General features: G+C 41.4%; 1 protein-coding gene across 1 annotated transcript in view; it reads right to left on the bottom strand.

Moving 5' to 3' along the window:
* Positions 1-488: 488 nt before the first annotated feature.
* C9orf72 (C9orf72-SMCR8 complex subunit) overlaps positions 489-21,363 on the bottom strand; it is a 44,699-nt gene continuing 23,824 nt past the window's right edge. Inside the window, exons 6-10 of the mRNA XM_063457229.1 lie at positions 15,613-15,729; positions 8,879-9,114; positions 6,011-6,068; positions 1,655-1,764; positions 489-1,275 (exon numbers count right to left, since the gene is read on the bottom strand). Of these exons, the coding sequence (XP_063313299.1) occupies positions 1,089-1,275; positions 1,655-1,764; positions 6,011-6,068; positions 8,879-9,114; positions 15,613-15,729 (708 nt within the window). The 3' untranslated portion in view covers positions 489-1,088. The remainder of the gene's footprint in view (positions 1,276-1,654; positions 1,765-6,010; positions 6,069-8,878; positions 9,115-15,612; positions 15,730-21,363) is intronic.

Here is a 21,363-nt window from a genome sequence, read left to right as displayed (position 1 = left end):
GGATTGGCTGACACTGACAAGGAGGCAGATCAGGGGCAAAGCCAGCATGATTCAAACACAGCCCTAGCCAATCAGCATATCCTCGTAGAGATGAATTGAATCAATGAATCTCTATGAGGAAAGTTCAGTGTCTGCATGCAGAGAGAGGAGATACTGAATGTTTGCACTCATTTTAGGCAGCCATGACCCAGGAAGGATATATAACAACCATCTGAGGAGTGGCCAGTGAAGTTATCACTAGGCTGTAATGTAAACACTGCATTTTCTCTGAAAAGACAGTGTTTACAGCAAAAAGCCTGAAGGTAATGATTCTACTCACTAGAACAAATTCAATAAGCTGTAGTTGTTCTGGTGACTATAGTGTCCCTTTAAGGGACAGACACTCGTTTGAAGCTATGTCCTTAAGGGGTTAAACATCAGCTTGCTCTTTCCAAGCACAGCAATTATTCTAAATAAATGCATACTGTTCTGAGCTAGGGACACAAAAATTAGGCACAAAGATCTTTATTCCAAGAACACAGCAATCATAAAGGTACTTATGCAAGCTGGCACAAAAATGTTACACAATGTAAAGATTTGTCTTAACACATACCTCAATATATACATGGATGACAATACCTCAAAAAATAAAAATAAAAAAAAATTGCTTTGTACACATTTTGATCATTTTTATAAATAAAATTTAAGAAACATAATACATTTTACTTCCAGAAGCTATACAAACCAGATACATTGTGAATTATATTGTGTAATTTCACATTTTTGTAAATATCTCTGGTTAAGTCTTCTGCCTAGATTCTCATTGATCTGTGTTCAGCACAAAAACATAAAAGATCAGCACATTCATATATACTCAGTCTACTAATAATCAGAATGGTCAGATCATACAGCAGACATGACAACATGCAAAGTGATTCCACGGTTTCAATATTTTCTGTATGTTAGAACAAATGAGGCACCTTCATAATAGGATGGAAAAAACCCCAATACCAGTGACTGTCTCTGTCCATGTGAATCCTGGCACTTTATAGAATGTCGGATATGTCCATACAGAAGCAGTATAACTTTCAGCATAATTGTGGAAATTTTTAAAATGTCATTAACATGTCTCTCTCTTGCACACTGATGTGATAAGGCCTTCCAAACATGAAGGAGTGAAGCCCTGGCTTAATCTTTTCAGCTAAAGCCATGATAATGTTTAGATCGCCCTCTACTGTCAGATCCAGGTCTGTTTTTAAGCTACGTAGTGATTTAAAGATTTTCTTGCCTTTTTGTCTGAAAGACATACAAACACAAATAATTTTAATCTTTAAAATGATCATGGGAAAAAATTCAAATACTACTATGATCCTAACAAATATATTCTTCTTTTATATGGGGAAAACAAAATTGATCACAAAAAGAATCCATAAGAGTTCCTCCAGGCATTGAGCCCCTTTTCAAATAACTTTGAATTGCATCTGTTGTTGGAACTAGTTTATAGGAACTTTAGTTTATTAACAGATGCATCATATTTGCATATTAATATCTAATATTACACACAATCAAATTAAATACATAAAAAATTAAATGATGATCAAAATGGATTGTTCTTAGGATCTTTAGAGATATTTATATATATAGTGTTTTAATGATGTAAAATCTATGAACTTACGTGTCATCCTCTATGTATTTAATCAGGGTCAGGGCCTTTCTGTGAAGTATTAGCAGAAATTGTGCCAGGAATGTGCTTCTTAGGGATAAGTTAGGTTTCAACTGGAAGACCTAATGCATAAAAAAAGGTGAATTATGCAAAAATAAAAAGGATGCAATTTGTTTGTGTAGAAATAGATATGTATATAAAAAAAACACTAAATACACATTCACTGTGTAGATAAGTTTAAAGACACATAAGGAGACAGATGAACAAAACCAGCCAGAACCTAAATGCTCAGAAACTGTTTATGATTATTGTACAGCTCAGTAAAAATTTTGAAGGGCTGAGTTTTAATCAACACATCACTTATGTTCTATTTGAACAAGGTGCCTCTGTGCAATTTCCATGTGTAATTTCTTCCGACAGAACAGATATTAAAACTTGCTAGGCTGTATAATGCAGACTGATCATATACAAATACGACAGTCGAGAGTAGGAAATTTCATTCCATCTATATACACTGTGCAAGTGGACTGGCCATATACAAATATGTTTGCTTAAGGTAGGGAATTAGAGAATTTTCCTAATGTAATGATAAGTCAACATTTTATTAAACTCACAGGCAAATATTATGTATATCTCTTTCTCTTTATATTTTCCTCAACCATAATGGAAGACATGCAAGTAAATTAACTTATTAAGGAAAAAAATATTATTAACAACCCCTTAATGCAGAACTGTCAGTGCTCTGAAAGTGTCAGTTTCACTTTCCTAGACATCAGTAAATGTTACTGAGGTGCTTATTGGGGTGATTAGTGCAGCACATGTAAGCATAAAACACACTTCATTCTGCAGCACTTGTGTGTCTAGGTTAAAGGGACACTATAGTCACCAAAACAACTTTAGCTTAATGAAGTAGCCTTGGCGTATAGATCATGCTTCTGCAGTCTCACTGATCAATTCACTTTTGTTTCTGTTCATGCAGCCCTAACCACACCTCCCTTGGCTGTGACTGACACAGCCTGCATGAAAACAAAATAGTTTTGTTTTCAATTCGATAACTTACTTTAGATGTTTTTATCTCCTGCTCTGTAAATTGAACTTTAATTCCATACAGGAGGATCCTGCAGGGTCTAACAAGCTATTAACTGAGCGAGATACGAAATTTTTAATTGAACAGAATTTGCAATAAAGGAAGTGCAAACATTAGATGACTCTTTACAGGAAGTGTTTAGGAAGGCTATGTAAGTCACATGCAGGTAGGTGTGACTAGAGTTGCATAAACAAAGTGATTTAACTCTTAAATGGCAAAGAAATGTCTAGACAGCAGGAACATGATCTGCACACCGAAATTGCTTCATTAAGCTAAAGTTGTTTTGGTGACTCTAGTGTCCCTTTAACCCCTTAAGGACACATGACATGTGTGACATGTCATTATTCCCTTTTATTCCAGAAGTTTGGTCCTTAAGGGGTTAAAGGGACTCTATAGTCACCATAACAACTACAGCTTAATGCAGTTGTTCTGGTGAGTAAAGTCAGTCCCTGCAGGCATTTTGCTGTGAACACTGCCTTTTTAGAGAAAAAAAGGTCTGCATGGTGACGCTGAACTTTCCCAATAGAGATGCATTGAGTTATTGCATCTGTATGAGGAGATGCTGATTTGCCAGGGCAACACTTGGCTCTGCCCCCACCCCCTGGACAGACATCATCAGAATTGAAGGTGAGTAGATTAAAGGTGAGCTTTTACAATTTCTAAGGGGAGCAAGAGGGCCAACTGCATTTTTTTTTTTTTTTTAAATTTGTATTTTATTGAATTTTCATGAGTAAGACATAACTTTGTAGTATTGCATATGGGTAACATAATCATGAGTAAAACACAACTGTGCCATTATATATTAAGATAGTAGTGGTTGATTTGAAAGTCTCTGATCACCGCTGTCGTGGGGTCTTATGAGTAGGCAATGCCGTAACGCTGCTGTAGCTGTAACTGCTGTAGCTCAGCGCCAGGATGTAGCCCCCTCTGATGGTTTGGCCAGTCTCTGAACCCGTCTCTCTACTGCCTGCTTTTTACTGAGTGGCGGGCATTCCTGTCCTTGTTGTGGGCTTGCTTCAAGGAGTTTGTACAGCTCTTCGGGGTCGTCTGCCGAGGTCAGTGTATAAGTCATGTCGCCAGCTGTCACCTCCAGGGCTCCTTCCACCCCCCAGCGGTATTTTATCGAGCGGTCCCGTAGTTTCCTTGCCACAGGTGCCAATTTGCGTTTTTCTGCCAGCACTGGGAACGGGATGTCGTTATAGATTGCCACTGGGATTCCTTCGTGGGTTATGTTCCCCTGCGTTCTGGAGAACGTCATGATCGCGTTCTTGGCTGTTATATCTCGTGTCACCGCTATGACGTCTCTGGAGGTTCCCTCTGGCGCCGCCGGGGATTTTCTGACTCTAAATACCGAGGAGATCAGTGGTGGGTTGGACCCCCCCTTGATTTCCAGTGAGTCTATGAGGGTCTGTGTATAACGTAATAGGTGCTCCGTGTCTATGTTTTCTGGTATCCCCCTTAGGCGTATATTTCTGCGCCTATGGCGCGATTCTAGTGTTGTCACCGTGCGGTGTAACTGCTGCACCTGAGATGCTAAGCCCTCCATCTGTGCCTTGGTCTCCTGCATCTGGGTGGTTCTGGCTGCCTCTTTTGCCTCTATAGCCCGGACTTTATTTTGGACCTCTCCCACCTCTTTCTGGACCTTCTGTAAGTCCTCCCTCCATACCTTTCTGAGGTCTAGCAGAAGCCTCTTTATGTCTCCCTTTGTAGCAGGGGCTGAGTCTTCATCCGACTCAGGTGTGTCGGATTCTCCGCCTGACTGTGGCGTGGAGATTACATCCTCCTCGTTGGAATCCTCCGACGTCCCCTGTTCAGTGCCGGCTTCCGGCGCCATCTTGTATTGCAGCCGCTGCACGGGTCTTTCAAAGGAGATCCTTATATCTTGGGATCGGTGTGCCTCCGGGCGCTGAGCCTTCTTATTTTTTCGCCCCATCGTGTCTGCTGTTGAGGGGTGCAGTGTGGTTGCTGGCAAGTTGTATATTTCGGCCAAAGGGCTTCGTTTTTATTTCTCAAGCACGGAGCCTTGCTAGGAGACGTCCGTTCAGTCTCTCAGTTGGCCACGCCCCCCGCCAACTGCATTTTAAACACTACAGGGTCAGGAATACACTTTCTATTCCTGACCCTATAGTGTTCCTTTAACAAAACTATACACTCTTACATTCACACATGCTTGGACACAAACACATGTTTTCTACACACCTGCATCCCTAAATGTTCATACTCATTAACCCTCCACAGAAATGTACCCACTATTCAGACATACCAACTCTCCAAACAAATATAACTCTGTATTCACACATTTACCGACGCTCCATGCAGTGTACAAACCTTGAAAGAAAAATTTTGCTTGCATTCGTTTGTGGTGGTAAATACATTTTAGGCCTATTTAGTATGTTAAACTTGAAGCTTTAAGATCTGGCAAATATATATATTTTTTATTTTATGATCCCCGCTCCCAATTTTTCTTAAAAGGAAGACTTTTCTTTGCCTGTTTAGTGGAGGAAGAACTAGACCTGAGAATCGGTCTTCTCCTTTCCCACGTGTCCCACTCTGCAGTACCTTAAAGGAACACTATAGTGTCAGGAATACCAACGTGTATTCTTGACACTATTGGTCTATTTAGCTGTTTAGCCCCCCTGCTCCTGTTGAATAAATATATTTATTCATAATGTTACAGTGTTACTATTATTTAAGTATATGCATGAGACGGTTCATTTAAAAATATATAAAACAATTGGACTAACATATGTATTCTTACTTGATGTTTTACCAAATATCACATGAGTGGGCTTTCAAAGCACTCACTAGCAGTAACATTTGTTTATTAACTAGATAATTTGTTTTGCCTACTCCATGACACACGACAACCAGGCAAATATGGCAAAATACTTCTAAAATTCCACAAACGTATTCTAAACGATAAAATGATAGTATTGTGTTAACAGGTATATAGACTAGCAGTTATTTGATAAAGTTAGCATTCAAAGTGAATTTCAAATTCAAGGACAGTAGTTTAACCAGTAGCATAGCTAAGGCCTACTTCTCAGTCTCAGTGGAGAGTGTTACAGACTTTGCTGGCTTAAGCTGGAGTGATACCTGCAGCCATAGGTGAGGCAAGGTTCCATTATTACTGGTTGGAAATCTTTGGAAACATTCTCCAAGTCATCGTGCATGTTTTTTAGTTTGGCTATTTATACCTTGAATTTGAAATTTACTTTGCAATGGTGAATCAGCGTGTAGATAGAAATGTCACACATTGTATTAAGATACAATAAAAATACCTGCTCCAAAAAGGACTTTACAAATGTGTCTCTGTGAAGAATATCTTGAAAAATATTCCTGAAAGAAAGACAACAAAGGAAAATAATTTATCAACCGAAGTCACCATTAATATCAACAGGAATTTTTGTAGATAAATCATTTAGAATTTTTTTCTAATAGTATTGAATGAATCCTTTGGAAAGAATAAATTGAGGCCATTGTGTCTAAACTCGCACTAACACCACATATTTTTGCACGGGTCTGTTCATAGCAATCTGATCTATGTTATAGCTTTATAAATAAATATTCAACTTGGCTTGTAGTTGGAACACTTAATATTAATTAATAAGGAAATACTTTCTGGTGTCCCTGAAAAAGAGGTTCTGAGCAGTAGATTTTAAAAGTTTCCTACAAGTCTGGCTGCAATCTGCAACATGGTACAACAAGCATATAAAACTTGCAATACATTTGCCGTGGGGCCGCTTTGTGCGGTGGCTGTGACCAGCCGCAAGACAGGAAAGATATTAGTTAGTTTATCCTTACTGACGAAAGACATTACACACATGCGCATAGCGTTTGGCTCCTTTTTTCCGTTCGTCTGTGCGCATGCGTTGTATGTCTATCTGTAAATTGCAATTTTCTCACGTCTACGTCATATGTCTCTTCCCTGAGTCGCACAGCATACACATCACTGTGTTCCACGGATGGAACACACGCCGACATGTGGATTGAATTAATGAAGATTACTAACAGTATAAGAAGCTTGTCCATAGAAGAAGCACTCCAGATCCCTGAGGAAGTCCCCCCATTGGACAAAACGCGTTGGACTACATTACTTGGACATTTTATGGACTTTTATGTTATCTGTTGTTTTTATTGTCTCCTGCTGGCTGTGTGAGAACTACCACGCTTCATCTAGTTCCACAGTGTTTGGATACATGCCCATATGGTCTACCTGCTTGTAAGTGCAATCTAAATAAATTTTTCTAAGTTTTAACTATACTTCACCATGTATGGCTCTCTTTCCTTCACTTATTAAAGGAATCAATGAGGATTGGAATCCAATAGCTTTCCTTATCATTTTAACCCCTGGTGGGGTGAGAAGCTCTTTTACACCTATGTTTGTGAGTGCGATTCCTATATAACACATATTTTTACTTAACTGTAACTGTATTACGCTATGTAATGTTCATTACCGTTACAGATCTACATACATAATTTATTTCATTTATCCTGGTCCATCTTCCCAGGTTGTATTCAATTTATTATATACTGGGTGTTTTCCCACTTTTTCCTTGTTCCCATATGTATTAAGGTGTTTGTGAGATACACCTGGGTAACACCTAGTTTATCACGTACCACTTGAGAATTTTTCACTAGTGTGTACTAATTCACTTTTACAGTAGTGTGTGTATATATACTTCTTTTTAGTCACTAAATATATTTTCTGTCTGATTCTGGTCTTCCCTCCCATGGCTGCAAGAGAGCAGAGTGGCTGTCTGTCTGCAGAGCAGGCCAGCCACTCCTCCTTCCTTCGTGATCGCAGTGCCAAAGGAGCGTCTGGCCTGCTTGAGCAGAGAAGAGCTGCAACTGGAGGACGACTCATCTTAAGGTAGGGGGATAGGGACTTGGGGGACCATCCTATGTACTGTTTTAAATTGGGGAGGCAGTGTATTAATTTAGGGGAGGGAGGGGGCAGTATATTAATGTGGATGAGGGAGCACTGTATTAATATGGGGGAAAGGGGCAGTATATTATTTGGGGAAGGTATTATATTAAATTGGGGGAGAAAGGGGCAGTGTATTAGGGTGGTGGGAAGGGGAGGCAGTGTGTTAAATTGGGGGAGTGCAATGTATTAATTTTGGGAAGGGAGAGTATATTAGAGTGGTGGTAGGGGGCAGTGTATTAGAGTGCTGGGAGTGTGTTAAATTTGTGGGAGGGCAATGTATTAATTTAGGGGAAGGAGGGGGCAACAGCATACATTCTCCATTTCAGTCCCAAACTTTTTTTTAAAATTCTTTATTTATGTTGTGACAGACATCAAAACACATCAATTATACATTGGTTCGGTTTACGCAGAAACCAACATTAACAGGAGATAGTTAGAAGGTGCTCTTTCAATGTCGGGGCTTACGCAGAAGCCAACATTCGTGGGTTTGTTTTCTGCCCTTTGCTGAGGTCGGTTCTTGTGTAGCAACACAGATGTGTTCTCCGTCCGCCACTTTTAAACTATTGAGTATCAATCAATAACAATCGAGTACATGTTACAGGTCACATGAACAAGTTAAAAAAAGGAAAGAACAATAAACCACAAGGGGTACATGAGAAAAAAGAGGGATGTAGTCCCAAACTTTTCTTAATATGTCAAGGTAGTTGGACTGAAACATTGGTTATATGTAAATACACATCTCTACGAGCGTGAGGACATCCAGTGTCAGTTACGCAACTTTTTATATATAAACCTATGTTTCTATAAAAACTGAAGTTTTGTTTTTTTTGCGGCCCACATCAACTTAAACCTTGTTTATTTGGCCCGTGTTAGCCTTTGAGTTTGACATGCTTGTAGTAAATATATTGTACAGGCAAGATTTGATCCTTAGTTTTGTAGTGTAATCTATATTTTGAGTCCACTGTAATTCTCCAGAATAAAAAAAAAAAAAGAAAGAAAGAAAATGTACTAAAACGTATTCAAGTTGAGTCAAATTTTCCTTATTTTGCCACTTAGCTTTTTGCCAACACACATTTTTCCGTCTCATATTTCTGGATCAGTCTACAACTACATGAAGATATTACATAAACATTATTTAAAAAAAATATTACAAAATGTGGGCTAGGAAGATTGTGGACAATGTCACAACTATTACTAAGCTGGACTGGTCTCTACTTACAGGTTAAGTTTGAAGTTTTCATCTGTATGTATAATGGAATTGGTTGCCATGTCCTCATCTGAAGTTGTCTTCCACAAAGCAGCCAGCTCTGACCTCATATACCTTCGCTGGTTGTAAATGTGTTCATGGCATGGGGGCATCTGCTTTACTGTGTTTACATCTACATCTATGTGAGTGGCAGGGTAGGGTGCACACATTACTTGTCGGAATGGTAACACAAAGCTTCCAGTAGAATCCTGTGACAAAGCAAAACTTCTTTGGTCAGATTCTATATTAAGGGAAGAATATCTTCAGAAATCTGCCTGTGGACAAACTAAAAATTACTCTGGTCTGTGTCAGTTATTGTTGTGTACAGGCCGACAAAAGATCAGAGTGGATGCGGTCTGTCAACATCAACATGTGTTCTAAATTAATTCATTAGTTAAAGTTCAGATGCTACATGTTTTTTTATTTTATTTTTTTTAGAAATAACCTCTCATTCAATATATTATCAAGGTACTCTGCACTTATTTAAAAAAGCATCATCACTTTAAAGGACCACTCTAGGCACCCAGACCACTTCAGCTTAATGAAGTGGTCTGGGTGCCAGGTCCAGCTAGGGTTAACCCATTTTTTTAATAAACATTGCAGTTTCAGAGAAACTGCTATGTTTATAAATGGGTTAAGCCTTCCCCCAATCACAGTGAAATCACAGTGAGAGCACGCAAGCGTCCATAGGAAAGCATTGATAATGCTTTCCTATGCGACCGGCTGAATGCGCGCGCAGCTCTTGTCGCGCGTGCGCATTCAGCCGACGGGGCGGAACGGAGGAGGATCGGAGGCAGAGAGCTCCCCGCCCAGCGCTGGAAAAAGGTAAGTTTTACCCCTTTTCCCCTTTCCAGAGCCGGGCGGGAGGGGGACCCTGAGGGTGGTGGCACCCTCAGGGCACTATAGTGCCAGGAAAACAAGTATGTTTTCCTGGCACTATAGTGGTCCTTTAATCAAAACTGAATAAAGAATTGAAACGAAAACAAAATCACCTATGACGTGCGTTAATCTTTTTTTTAAAATTTAGTTAGTAGCCTCACAATCAAGTTTAGTCCTGTCAATGTCAGGGCACATGCTGCACTGGAAGAAGAGGAACAGAAACAATGTTTCAGGATATAACTATATATGGTGTTATGGATTTGTAAATGTAATTTTACCACATGACAGGAGGCTTTGTATTTTGCATCTCTCTTTTTACTAACTCAATACAGCAGTAAAGAAACACATAGAAAAAAGAACCAATCACAGGAGAGCAGGATGTACACAAGACAATGTGACCTTATTTCCTCTTTCTTTACTGCTCCATCAAGCAGACAGGTCAGAGTATTACTCTCCTCCATTACTTTATGTTTACAGTGACTCTTTGAGGTTGTTTCTGTATTATATTTGTATATACTTTGCTGTATGTTCTTGCTGTGCTTCTGTACTATGTGCAGCTGTGTTTTTTCTATGTTATTTCATAGATATTATGTAGATTTAATGTTATCCTTATTTCATAACCTTTAGTTGTGATTAATATCACTTGCAATTTATTAGTTTTATAGGCATTTCATCCTTTGTTTTGATAAGTATTATATGTACTTTATATGTATTTAAAAGATGTCATATGTATTTAATGACATGGATTTAATAGGTGTTAGGTGTAAATTTTTTTATTGACTTAATGGGTTTTATGTATAGTTATGGTAGATGTACTTTATACCATATGTATCATGACTTTTCTGGCGATTTTCCTAGCCTTTGATACCTGGAGCATCTGGGGACCCTCTTTCCCCGCTTTCCTCCTTCCCCCAGGGTCTCATGGGGATTCTGGCTGGCTGGGGCTTAACCCCTTCCCTCCTGCGGTTCCCGTCGGCTCCCACTGGCTCCCGGGCATTAACCCCTTCTTCCGGCCTATCCGTTCGACCCCTTCCTCCTACAACCCTCAGGGGGACGGGCGGACTCACTGCCCTCGCTCTCTCAGGCTGCCCCATACCGTGCACCCGGTAATGTGCTGGATACTTTCCAACATCCACTACCTTGGTGCAGGGCAGTCTGTGGGGCGACCGAGCATGACGCTGCGGCCATCTTTGATCACGCGTCTACCGAGACCCCAGGGACCTTGGCGGCCATCTTTAATCTTGCGTCTCGCGAGATTATGGGCAGCCGTTTTGCTACTCTCCCCCACCACGATTTCGGCGCTCGAAAGTAACATATACCTGGGCTGTCAGTTAGCCTTGCTGCTCTCGTGGCTCACGTTTCTCTAACACAGACGTTGGACCCCAGGGTCCCAAGTTCGAATCCAGGCAAAGGTAAGTATTCTAACTGGCCTATTATTTACAGATTTGAGTCAAACTCATGTATAGTGGTTTCAGGTACTTGAACCTTTAAGGGATAACCCCCCCCCCGCCCCTAAAAAAATAAAAAAATCCTTAAAGGGAAAGCACCCTCAAATTCCTTAAAGATACCATTCTTGGACCCTTAGAGGGAACTCCTTAAAAGGATACCACTCTGGAACTACTTAAAAGGGATACCAAATCCTTAAAGGGATATCACCCTTCAATTCCTTAAAGGGATAGCACCCTTGGACACGGAGTATCAAGATGGTACTGTATAAATACATATCAGTGATGGGAGATTTGAAGGGATATCACCTGGATCAGGGTTCAGGAATCTACAGCAAGACTCTATGTCTGGTATTGGATGCTCAAAGGGATGACCCCTATCACTTAAGACTACCTGTCAGAACACGACGGAGCTTAGAGCTAGTGTTATATCCTATTATCCCTCAGAGGTCAGTCACTTTTGTCTCATTACTGCCATATTAGGCACTAAAGGGCTTATTACCCTGTGCCTGCCTGGGGTTCTGCCCCCTATTACCTGCTTTTTGGAGGTCGCCCTGTGGCCACCTCTGTGATCCTGAGTGAGGCCCAACTATACAAATCCCAATATTGTGGTTTGCCCTGCTGGGACAATTTGACAACACTAAGTGACAGATACAGAATACCCTGCCGGGGTTATTACACCTTACTGTCATTTATACAGACCCTGCTGGGGTCCACTGGCATTATTTACACTACAACAGATACCCTGCTGTGGTACCCCATATCACACACCCTGCTGGGGTTGTTTTGGTACTTTGAGACAATAAATTGCACACAGTAAATTGCACACTACTACACCCTGCTGGGGTCTGCATGGTGCATTGCACACAATCCAGTCTGTTTTATTTTGCCGCGACCCACGCTGGACGGGTACATTCCTCGCGCACCTGAGGTGATTTCGGACTAGGTAGAAGCCAATCTATTCGGAAAAAAGGGGACAAAGTCGCAAGCTTCAGCGCAGAATATCCCCCATGGCGGTGCATTAATTATTGACAGAGCTGTAGGACACTGATGGCCAGCCCTGATGGGTTCATACCCTGTGCAACTAGGGTGAGCCCCCTACTGCACTGCTGCTTCTACTCCTACCCCTCTCAAGAGCGAGCTAGAGGATTGAAAATCCGAACTTCGGATCTGGGACCAGCACTTCCAGGTTCAGACCCAATGCTCTTGGGGTGAGACATGAACAGAGGCATGCGGTTACAACCGCTGAACAGGAGTTCCGACCCGCCTACTTAATGATATATATTCCCCTTGAGGTGAATTTAATAATGGAAGAGGTGACTGACACTCTCTATCAGGGCGATGGCCAGCACTTAAGGCTTCATACACTACGTGCGCTGCACGGTGCTGCTGAGCGGAGGCAATGCTATGGCAACCTCTATGTACTGGGTGAGCCCCAGTCTGTTTTATTTGGCCATGATTCGGAATAATGTCATGGTAGACTGATCTGTTTGCCCTGCATCCTGTGCCTGAATACTGGTTTGTGCCTTACACAGGGGTATCCCTTACTACGATAAACCTACTTGACAACGTTATGCACTCGTGGCTTTGCAGCCTCTTGCTTAATGTCCATATCCGCTGTCGGACAAACCCATGCCCTTCCATGCCGGTCAGAACGGCTCAGACGACTATAGTGACCAATGGAGGAGGTCTTTCAGGATTCACGACCTTACCATGGGCAATGCTGGACGCCGCCAAACATCGTCCAGGAACGGGCATACAACTTGGGTATATGGACTAAAAAAACTGTTTCTGCTCCTCGCAGGAAACCCCAGTGTTGGCCTCTCCCATAGGATGCCCATAGCAGCACTCCTCCGCACTGATGGATGGTTGGCGGTACTGGGCGCCAAGATAGTCGGAACCCCAGGCACAAAGTTCCGAAGGGAACTTATTAGACACACAATGGTCCCACGGCTTTCATAAGGGCCCAAACCCCTAGGAAGGAGGTGTTATGCGATTACCTTTACAAGGGATTCTTTAGAACCGGTTGGCAACAAAGCCAGTCGTCGACCACTTCGGGACATCTGACCCGAGATCTGCTACCGCTAGCTCTATTACCCATATAGAGCAAGAGTCAACCAATGGTGCTCCAGACAGCGGACAGAGAACACGGTACACACAAATACCATCAATATACCTCCTACTACATCCACAGGGGATTTCACCACATCTAGGTGAAAGGCACTCAATCCTGGGAAAGACCACTTTCGCGTAGTCAACCGACTTGCCTTTAGGACCTAAAGACACGTCAGGATGGTCTTGTTGCTTCCCGCTCGACCACCTTACCCAGTTTTCAGGGGACATCCTCTCCTTCCCGATCCAGTAGCTTGGAGCCTGGTGGGCCCTGATAAACTACCGAAAGAAGTAATGAATACAGGCGGGGAAGACGAGAAACTCTCTTCTGGGAGAACCTCATTCAGATCACTCCAGGGAACTGAAAACTCGTCAACACCCACGTTCATCCGAGAACCAGCTGGAACCTCTTGTAGAAGACTATTCGCTCAGAGGATTCGTAAACTATTCCACAACTTGGGAATATTCGTACAACTCTCCGCGGCACCACCGTGACCCTGTACGTTGTATACCTAGACTTCTTGGTCCTATACTTCACAATACATGGATTGATAAAGAAGTACTAGATCGGCTGCACCCTACTGCAGGTAACCACAGATTAGGCGGTCAGGTTTCACATCCACCGGGATGGACCAACTCACGTTTATCAGAGAACATGTAGGCTCCTTCGATCCCCGTCTTCTTCACAGAAGATCAACCTGTCTCCCGGGGGAGACACATCTCATAGGGGCCGACTGATTTGGATATTACCACTCGTCACAGTATAAGTCGAGGCACAATGGTGATCGCGCTCAGTCCGACCTGACCTCCCCGGAGGACTTATGCTTCTCATGCTTACAAGGTCTACAGTAATTCTCGAGCGGTTTCTTGGCAGGTCAGCGGACGATCGCAGGCTGCTGGGGACCTCTTGGGAATCTGGGAACCCAGGGATGTGACGACCCTACCCCTACATCTGGACATTCCCAGCATGTCTGGTTCGGTCCTGCACCTTGATCCCTTATGTGACGATGGAGACGGAACTGCAGCCCGTATCACTACCTGAGGATGCCCAAGGGACTAGGATCCTCTAGGATACCAACTACCCAATGTCATACATCTCCAGCTTATGAGTTGTGGAGGTCATTCTCCTTTCACTCTATGGGACTAAACATCCTGCTGACAAACGGTCAGACTTGGTCTTGTAAAATTTCCCATTAGATGGTGTATACGTGGGCGCTCAACGGGGAAGACCTCCCCACAACGCCGAATACTGGGTGTCTCGGCACACCGTAGGACTCTTATTTAGTTCTATACTCTTCTCAGCGTTAAAAATGCAAAATACAAAGCCTCCTGTCATGTGGTAAAATTGAAGATTATGCTAGCTTTAGTGTACTAATAATGATGAGTATTTCCCCCCCCTGAGGCGAGTATTTCCCCCCCCTGCTTCGCTGCCCACCCTTTCTATTCGTTTGCTTTGCAGATATCAGGTGCTAAGGTAGGTTTGCCTCTCACATTGGTGCTTATATGATATGTTCGTACTTCCATTAATATGGAATCCTCATTAGAGTTCTCATTACAATTACTCAGTTATCAGATTATAGTTACTATATTCTCCAATGGGATGTTAGGTGGTACTTTAATTGGAGTTACATGTTCGTGACCATGTCTAAACCTGTCACACATTCTCTTTTCAGTATGATTCGTCTTTGAAGATAATTGGCAGTTCACGTGAAACTATTGGAGATTTTATCCTTCAGATTTGTCTCAATCCTGAACTCTTTTTCGTTGTTCGAATAGAATTCTTTGGAAGTTTGCTCCTTCGCACATGGGAACTTGGAGTTATTATTCGTTTTATTGTTTACCATATATTTACTTCTGCTTGTTGTCGCTTTATGAAAGAGGAAATGATAAGGTCACATTGCCTTGTGTACATCCCACTCACCTGTGATTGGCTCTTTTTTCAATGTGTTTCTTTACTGCTGTATGGAGTTAGTAAAGAGAGATATGCAAAATACTCGCCTCCTGTCATTATTAAAATTAAGATTATTAGTACACTAAAGCTAGCATAATCTTCAATTTTATTTTTGTTTTATTCAATTTATTTTAAAAAATAACTAAAAATAAAATAAACAACCGTGCTTAATAAACTAATATAATATTAAAGTCTCCTCTGAAATATAAAGATTCTAGGTTACAAAAGTCAGATGCAAATGGAAAACAGTTTAAGTATTAACTTGTACAAATAGAAATATAGCAGACCAGTTAATAATATTTATCTATATACCCATCTACCTTTAGCAGCCCTTGTACAAACAATCCAGACTCGTACTTGAAAGAAGATTCTGATCTGCATAGTCTGGAGCATTTTCGTTCTGTCGTAGACAGGAAAAGGCACAGTGTCCTCACCATCTGCAGGTGAATAGATAAAAAGATAAAATGTTTTACCAATATCTATACATTAAAAGGTAATTCATGAAGTCACCCACCCCTGAACTATCCAAGGAAAGGAGACAATTTCCCTTGAAGGGAAAAACAACAACTCTAATATGTAGTGTGTATATATTATATATAAAATCAACTTCCGCAGTGCAAAATACAGCGAATAATATTAAAAAATAAAATATGTAAAAAATATGGAAGTCATGTCAAATCCAAATACAGAGAAGCATAGTTAGAGGACTTGAGTCTCAAGTGAAGATAGGAGAACTGTTGTTATAGTTCAAACCATGACACATAGTTCATGACACTTTAACCCCTTAAGGACCAAACTTCTGGAATAAAAGGGAATCATGACATGTCACACATGTCATGTGTCCTTAAGGGGGTATACTCCAATGGAATTTTTCGACAAATATTTTATTAGATAAAGCCTAAAGAAAACAAGCCTGCATTTATTGATGCATTATTTTTATTGGGGGTAGATCTAAAAATAGCAGCTGTCTGCAGAAAATGCGAGCCTTCCCCCTTTACTCAGCACAGATATTCTGTTGCTGTCTAATTCCAGACTTCCAAATGCAGCTGAATGAGAAGTCTTTGCAAGGCAGGTGCTCTGAGCAAATGCTGTCTCTTGAGTTTAGCTCCACTGAGCAAACTAAACCAGGAAGTAACAGGACCGGTTGTCTGCATTAGTGTTTATTTTGGCAGCAAATTTCAATTTAGTTGTAGTCATAGTCTTTTAACTAAAACGTAATTTAAGTTTTAGTGGTATTTTAGTCATCTGAATTGGTTTAGTTTTAGTCGACTAAATCTAAAAAAATGTTAGTCTACTAAAATCTTACTAAAATTGTTAGTCGACAAAATTAACACTGGTCTGCATGACAGGCAGAAGATGTAACCACGCAATTTTATAAACGTGCCAATTTCTATTGAAATCTTCACTGTTGGGAATTTAGAAAAAAATAAATGCATTGATAATGAAAAGGGGCTCAAAAGGGCAAACATAAAGCGTGTGGAGTGTTCCTTCAAAAGACAGTGATAATTTGAGAGCGCTGGTGGTACGTAGTTCTGGAGATATGTGGTAGTATTAAAGGGAATTAACTTTTTTACATTTTATTTATTTATTTTTACTGTGACTGAAAAGAAAATATTTCATGTCATATAACCAAGTTGTGTATTATTGTGAAATTAAGATATATAAGTCAGTTTGTTTTTTGTGCATTACTTGCCTTAAAAAAGACAAGAAACAGGTAGCAAGGAACAGACTGAGTAACTGGACCCAACCGGGACAGTCACAGTCTGGCCACGCTAACCTGTGTACCGCAAGGAGACTCCAGGGGTCTCCAGGGGCTTAACCCCTAAACTAAGTCGATGCAAACCAAGAAAAGAAAGATGCTAAAGGGTCTCAAACTAGAGCAAGTTGTGAGACCCCGTGCATCCCCTGGAATGGGATGACCCCGTGCATCCCCTGGAACATAACATAAAGGAATGGGACCTAAACATATCCACCAACCTAAAAATCGATGGTATAATATAGGTCCCTAACCCCCCTTCAGGTGTACAGGAGTCCTATAGAGAGTCTCTCTATAGGACTCCTGTACACCTGAAGGGGGGTTAGGGACCTATATAATACCATCGATTTTTAGGTCATCATTTAGTAGGTTAGGGACCTATATTATACCATCGATTTTTAGGTTGGTGGATATGTTTAGGTCCCATTCCTTTATATGCAATAGAGGACTGTATGGCTTTGGGGTTACTAGGGGTATGGATACTTTCATTTAGTAGTTTTCATTAAAGGAATTTTTATTTTTTGGATTTCTTGTATCCTATATATACCTCTGCACTTTGACTACAGTGCATGTGTTCCCTCCAGTTTTGCCACATAGTAGGGATTAGGTTTTTTGTATATACTTTGTTTAATTGTAGTATTTACTTTAGCCTCACCTTTTCTGTTTTGGGCCATTGAGCCAATCATCAGTTATATCTTAATTTTCCAGTTGGCTATACCGATATCCAGGGGATGCACGGGGTCTCACAACTTGCTCTAGTTTGAGACCCTTTAGCATCTTTCTTTTCTTGGTTTGCATTACTTGCCTTATCCTTGCTCCAGGGGCATTAATATTTAGAATTATATTGTCAGAAATACCACATATTCGCTAGGCCCATGCACAATTTGAACGTCTAAAACAGTCCCAGAGTTAATTTTTGAGATATGCATGATGTCCATATTTGTAAATGCATGTTAGCTGCACAGTTTTTGGTCGAATATGTGATGCTTCTGATCATAGGACTTACAGATGGCTCCTCTAAAGAGGAAAAATAAGCTATGTAATGAGATAGTCTAAAGCGGTAATTACTCATATGTATGCATTACAGAACAAGGTTAGAATACATGTAATAAATGTATTAAACAAAAATTCTAATGATCAAACTTTTACTTTGGATGAGAAGTGAATGTTATAATGGAGGGTCTTGGATCATATCAAAACAAAAGGCCAATTTCGGACATACTTAGGGATAGGATCAAATATGTAAGAGGATGAAAAGATAAATGTCAAGATCAGAAGTTAAATGCACTTCTTAAAGACATGGAGAAGAAACTACAAAGTAAAACAGCTGAACAAGATTGTGAGTGAGAAAGAAGAAACATGAAGCAACATGGACTGAAGACAACAGCAATATTACAAAAGCCCACTAAAGATTGTGTTATGGACAAGTTGGCAAAATGTACAATGTTGAAAGTAGAGGAGGTATAATCAGGTGATCTTCAAATCCTAATGCTTGCTCTTATGAGATTAATCCACTTACTTGGGAAATACGTCCTTCTTGGACTCTCTGCAAGTCAAGGCTAAATAGGGACCTGGGATGAGGCACCTGTGAAAGGGAGGGGTGCAAAACCAAAGAGTTGGCCTGGACTCCCAAATATATAAACTAGAAAATGGTCAGAGTTGTAGCAACTGACATTTAATGTGGATACGAGCAAGATAATGCACCTTGGACGTAAAAACCCAAGGGCAGAGTATAGAATATTTGATACACTACTAACCTCAACATCTGAGGAAAGGGATTTAGGAGTAATTATTTCAGATGACTTAAAGGTAGGAAGACAATGTAATAGAGCAGCTGGAAATGCTAGCAGAGTGCTTGGTTGTATAGGGAGAGGTATTAGCAGTAGAAAGAGAGAAGTGCTCATGCCATTGTACAGAACACTGGTGAGACCTCACTTGGAGTATTGTATGCAGTACTGGAGACCGTATCTTCCAAAGGATATTGATACTCTAGAACATGAATAGGCCACCTTCGGCACTCCAGATGTTGTGCACTACATCCCCCATAATGCTCTTACACCCATAATGCTGACAAAGCATCATGGGAGGTGTAGTCCAAAACATCTGGAATGCCAAAGGTTGCCTATGTCTGCTCAAGAAAGATTTCAGAGAAGGGCTACTAAGCTGGTTCATGGATTGCAGGATAAAACTTACCAGGGAAGGTTAAAGAATATTAACATGTGTAGCATGGAGGAAAGATGAGACAGGGGGGGAAATGATAGAAACATTTAAATACATGAAGGAAATCAACACAGTAAAGGAGGAGACTATATTTAAAAGAAGAAAAACTACCACAACAAGAGGACATAGTCTTAAATTAAGGGGGAAAGGTTTAATGATAATATCAGGAAGTATTACTTTACTGAGAGGGTAGTGGATGCATGGAATAGCCTTCCAGCTGAAATGGTAGAGGTTAACACAGTGAGGAAGTTTAAGCATGCATGGGATAGGCATAAGCCTAACCTAGACTTAAGATAAGGCCAGGGACTAATTAAAAGTATTTAGAAATATTGGGCAGACTAGATGGGCCGAATGGTTCTTATCTGCCGTCACATTCTATGTTTCTATGGCAGGGACCAGGTCATTGTATATTTTGGACAAGTCTTGTTATTTATTCTAAAAGGAACTCTATAGCACTAGGAGTACAAACTTGCATTCCTAACGCTATAGTGCCCCTGTCCCTACCAAATGTGTATGAGCAGCGCTTGTCACGCACACATTAAAGCTCCCCTATTCAATCAATGCTTTTCTATGAGGAATTTGAAGATGTTACACATCCTCATGCAAAGTGTGAGGATGTCCAACATCATTTAACAGTAAAACCAGGAAGTCAGCCACTAGAGGTGGCGTTTACTCTGCAATGTAATCACTGCAGTTTCTCATAAACTGCAATATTTTACATTGCAGTATTATACATACAGGGGAATTGCACCCAGGTCACTTCAATGAGATTATTTGGACGCCACAGTGTTCCTTTAACTATACCATTTATTTATTTTTAATACATGGGAATACAAGTTTTATGCTTTCCAATTTGAACTATATGTGCACAAAAGCAAAAAAATTGTAATAAAAAAAGTAAACATTTTTCTCGTGGTGTGATTCTAAAGACAACAATGAGTTCTGGGAAACAAACCATTAAGAGGGCAGACCTGGAATCACTGAACAATTTAAAGCAAAAAATCAAAGGGACTGCATGCATGGGAGTTACAAGGACTAGTTACAGTGGAACATTTTTCTGTGATCAATAAGTACACACAATCATACCATACTGCAGTAAAGTCTATTACACTGCCGGTTCATTGAACATGCATAGAATTTTGTGTGAAGCCATAGGAAGGTTAATAGATTTTTTTGATGGTGAAGTTTTCATATTTTAGGAAGCTACAAAAAAAAAAAAGTAAAACTCAAACAAAAACCAGCAACACAGACGAGCACTTGGATCGTCGTTTTCAAATAAAGCAGATCAGTTTATCAAACTTGTCAATTATGTCAAGTTTAACTCAAATGGCAATAACTAGATTCACTCTGTACTATTCAGTTCAACGGAGGAGTCCGACCATGGGCGTAGGAACCGGGGGGGGGGGGATGCATCCCCCCAGCAAATCATGCGGGGGGGACAGGTTATGGGGAAATCCCCCCCCCCCCCCAGCTCCGCCGGCCCCCCTCATGCTGCTGCCGCCCGAGCGCTCTGTAGAGAGCCTCAGGCGGCTGCTGCTTTGCCCGGGCTGGTGTGTCCATGAGGGCGCACCACCCGGGCGCAGCATGAGGAGAGGGGCTGACAGGAGGTAAGCGCTCAGCGCTCCCTCCTGTCACTCCCTCACTGTAGCGTGGCCGAGCCCTGTATGGTCCGCGGGTACAGGGAGCATCTGTCTGAGTGTCTGAGTGTGCACTTCCTTTTAGTCCGGACGGGTACTTCCTTTTAGTCCGGCCGGGTACAGAAAACAAAAGCTCCCTGTACCCGCGGACCATACAGGGCTCGGCCACGCTACAACAGGGGTAGGGGAGGGGGGAGGAAGAGAGTAGGGAGGGAGGGAGGGAGGGAGGGAAGGGGGGGGAGAAAAAAAAAGAGTGACAAGGGAGGGAGGGGGAAAAAGAGAGTGACAAGGGGGGACGGAGGGGGAGAAAGAGAGTGACAAGGGGGGGACGGAGGGGGAGAAAGAGAGTGACAAGGGGGGGGACGGAGGGGGAGAAAGAGAGTGACGAGGGAGGGACGGAGGGGGAAAAATAGAGTGACAAGGGAGGGAGGGAGAAAGGGGGAGAAAGAGAGTGACAA

Source organism: Pelobates fuscus, chromosome 5 (genome assembly GCF_036172605.1).
Source record: "Pelobates fuscus isolate aPelFus1 chromosome 5, aPelFus1.pri, whole genome shotgun sequence".
NCBI lineage: Eukaryota > Metazoa > Chordata > Amphibia > Anura > Pelobatidae > Pelobates > Pelobates fuscus.
Note: the sequence above shows the minus strand (reverse complement) of the source record. Positions and strands in the feature narration are given on the sequence as shown.